Raw genomic sequence first — 3,179 nt, forward strand, 5'->3', positions numbered from 1 at the left:
AAACTCATTTTCATCATCAATCATTGAGAAAGAACAAACCCTAGCCAAATTTGACCTTTAAATTACTTTTGAATCAACCGTAGAAATTCCAAAGTAATCCGATAACTGCGTTTGTCAACTCTAGAGCTTCTAATGGCTCCTATTATTTGTGCAAACAGGATTACATAATCAAGAGGTGAATTCTAAGGTATGAATATTGTTTTCCTTTATTCTTTTCCATATGTATATGTGTGATAGACGATTATATGTATTGATTGTTATTGAAAGGTGATGGAAATAGGGTTATGGACTATTTTGCATGGTTTGGTTGTATTGAATTGTGGAAGGTGGATATGGTAATTGTGTTATGGAAGGTGGATATGGTGATATGCTGTTGTGTTGAATTGATGATTATTTATGTCTATGGCTCAATTTGGTTTAATGGATTGGTTGGAAGGATAAATGAATCCAAACTTGATATTGGAGGATGTTGTATGAATATGCATGGCATGTGAATGTAATTGGAGTATAAGAGGGTTAAATTCACACCGTTTATGGTGTAATTAAGACTTACTACTTAACCACAAGTTTCGTGAATTCAAAAAATTGAATAGTGATGTTTGGTTGCTAATACTAGATTGCTATATATGTTCATTGTAGATAAGTATTCTGAAAAGATGGGAAGTCCATTTGGGACTAGTATTGAAGGTTGATAGTCAGGTATGTAAAGCATACTCTATACCATATCATTGGCATAAAAGTTTCTATTAAGAAAGGTTCCAAAGTTATTCAATAACATGTGATCCATAATGGTTTTGTATGATGTCCTACTTTACCAATGAACTTGTTTCCACCCTACAAGATGTCAAGACATTCCAATACTTACTTGTTTCCCAAATATTACATGTTTGTTGCACTCATGAATGTCAGAAGGTATCCGGTTACTCAAACAAGATCCATGTGCTATTAATGACTCCAAAACGTTTTATTGATATACTAATAAGTTCCTACTTAATTGTTATGCGATTGATGACTCTAAAACACTTCATTGATGTGCCAATGAGTTCTTACTTCATCGTTATTGCATTGATGGTCTATTTATATGTCTCTTATTGATGTATCATTGTTTCAAAGTATCAAAAATACGGTGGCGACCGAAATAACAATCTCAAAAATTAATTGAACTAAGTAATGAAAGTTCTCTCTTATCGGCTGGTATCCCAGGGACATAAGCCTATCATGGTTTGATCCCTATTTATGTGTTTATGGGTGGTATACCAAGGGCATAAGCCTATCATGGGTCGATCCCAGTTGATATGTAATGGAGGCAGCGTAATGGTCACAGTACAGTACAGTAATGATTACAAAGATGATAAGAACGAAGGTAAAGTGATTGAATAAATACAATGTACAGGTTGTCACAAGTTCTAGTAAGTGTAGTCCACTCCTATTACGATTTATTCCCTTGTTTCTAATTTTTATTGAGCTCCTATATCATATGTGATTATATACAACTTTACATACTCAGTACATATTTTGTACTGACGTCCCCCATGGGGGACCTGCTTTTCATGCTGGAGGCATAGGTACCTCAGCTCATACAATGCACAAGTAGGAGTTAGGATATCTAGCTACTTTTGGTGAGCTCCAGTTTGCTTCGGGGCTTTCCGTGTCATATCCAATCATTTTTGGTATTGTATAGAAGTTACTTATATGGCGGGGTATGTCCCGACCTTAGTTAAACTCTTTGTATTGTCTAAAGGCTTTGTAGACTTAATATACAGTCAAGGTGGTGTTTTGTTAATAGACGTGATGTACAGTCAAGATGTCCCTTTTTTGTTATATATATGTGTGCTCGAGCTTATAGAGGTGATTATTTCATTTTATATGCGATATGATGTTGTCCGAATTTTGGGTTGTCATAGAGGTATGCATGGGAAGTATAAGGTGATAAGCTGGTTCTCCCGGGCCTCCTCGGTTACGGGTGCCAGTCCGCCCCAATAGGATTTGAGGCGTGACACTTGTGGGGTTGAACTTGACTTGTTAACTGCAGAAATGGAGTCATCTAAACAGACAGGTTGTCGAGCTCCTGAAGACCCCGTCCTTTGCATCAAAGACTGTGATTTTTTCGGTAGTGCAGCTACGATGAATATGTGTTCCAAGTGTCAAAAGGACATGATACTACTGAAGCAGGAACATGCAAAGCTTGCAGCTACATCTAGCAAAGACGTCGTACGCAGAAGATCAAGCAACGATGAATCCGAACTTGCTCTTGCAGGTGCCGCGGTTGCATCTGTAGATTTTGTCTCTCAGATTTCACAAGTGAAGTCAAAAAAGGGTTTGAAAAAGTGCAAAGCTTGACGTAAGCGCGCGGTATTAATGGGGTTCAGTTGCAAATGTGGTAATCTTTTCTGCGCAGTTCATCATTATTCAGACAAATACAACTGCCCGTTTGATTATAGGAATGTTGGTCAGAATGCCATAGCAAAAGAAAATACTATCATCGCAGCAGAAAAGCTTAGTAAGATCTAACAAGCACCTATCGAAAGGTTGTATGAACTGAAACAATGTCCATCTTTTGATAAGTTGGCCTCGTCTTACAGGGTGATGATGAAAGTTTTGCGTGGGGGTGGGGGTGGGGCGGTACCCTAGAGCCTAGATAAACCTGGTGTGCAAGTTATTTATGATCTTGGTGCACATTTTCAGGGAATATGTTCTTGTTTTGTCCCAATTTCTGGGCTCCTTGTCCAGTATAATATGCATAATGTAGGTCATCTTGATGAATTTCACATTCATACATCCGCGTTTTTAAATCCTAAATTCACCTCCGTGCATTCTTCAAGATCCAAAGTCTCCTTTGAGTATCCATAATGTAGAGCTTTTTTTTTGTAGAGATGTCAATACGGGTTGGCTCAGCCCATCCGAGCTAGCCCACATGGGCTTTGAGTTTGACGGGTCAGGTTGGGCTAGCCTATCAAAATGATGAGCCAAAAAATATCAGGCCCACACTATTACTCTGTGGGTTACGGGCCTTACGGGCCAGCCCACTTTAAAAAAATAATATTTTATAATTTAATTTTAGAATGTTAATATACATAAATATTACCAATCAATATTACATAGTATTAATACTTTTTGATTAAGTCTCCAACACCCCCCCAAAATACTCATAATAGCGAAATTAAATAACTTTTGACATG

The 3,179-nt window shown here is 37.6% G+C and overlaps 1 protein-coding gene across 1 annotated transcript; it reads left to right on the forward strand.

Moving 5' to 3' along the window:
• Window positions 1-2,034: 2,034 nt before the first annotated feature.
• On the forward strand, window positions 2,035-2,500 carry LOC124891868 (zinc finger A20 and AN1 domain-containing stress-associated protein 8-like; the record flags this gene model as incomplete). The annotated part of the gene is made up of 2 exons (XM_047403440.1): window positions 2,035-2,317; window positions 2,399-2,500. Coding segments are annotated over exons 1-2 (385 nt in total), but the record flags the coding sequence as incomplete, so codon positions are not given.
• Window positions 2,501-3,179: the final 679 nt, after the last annotated feature.

This window comes from Capsicum annuum, unplaced genomic scaffold, assembly GCF_002878395.1.
Source record: "Capsicum annuum cultivar UCD-10X-F1 unplaced genomic scaffold, UCD10Xv1.1 ctg41810, whole genome shotgun sequence".
NCBI classification, from domain to species: Eukaryota; Viridiplantae; Streptophyta; class Magnoliopsida; order Solanales; family Solanaceae; genus Capsicum; species Capsicum annuum.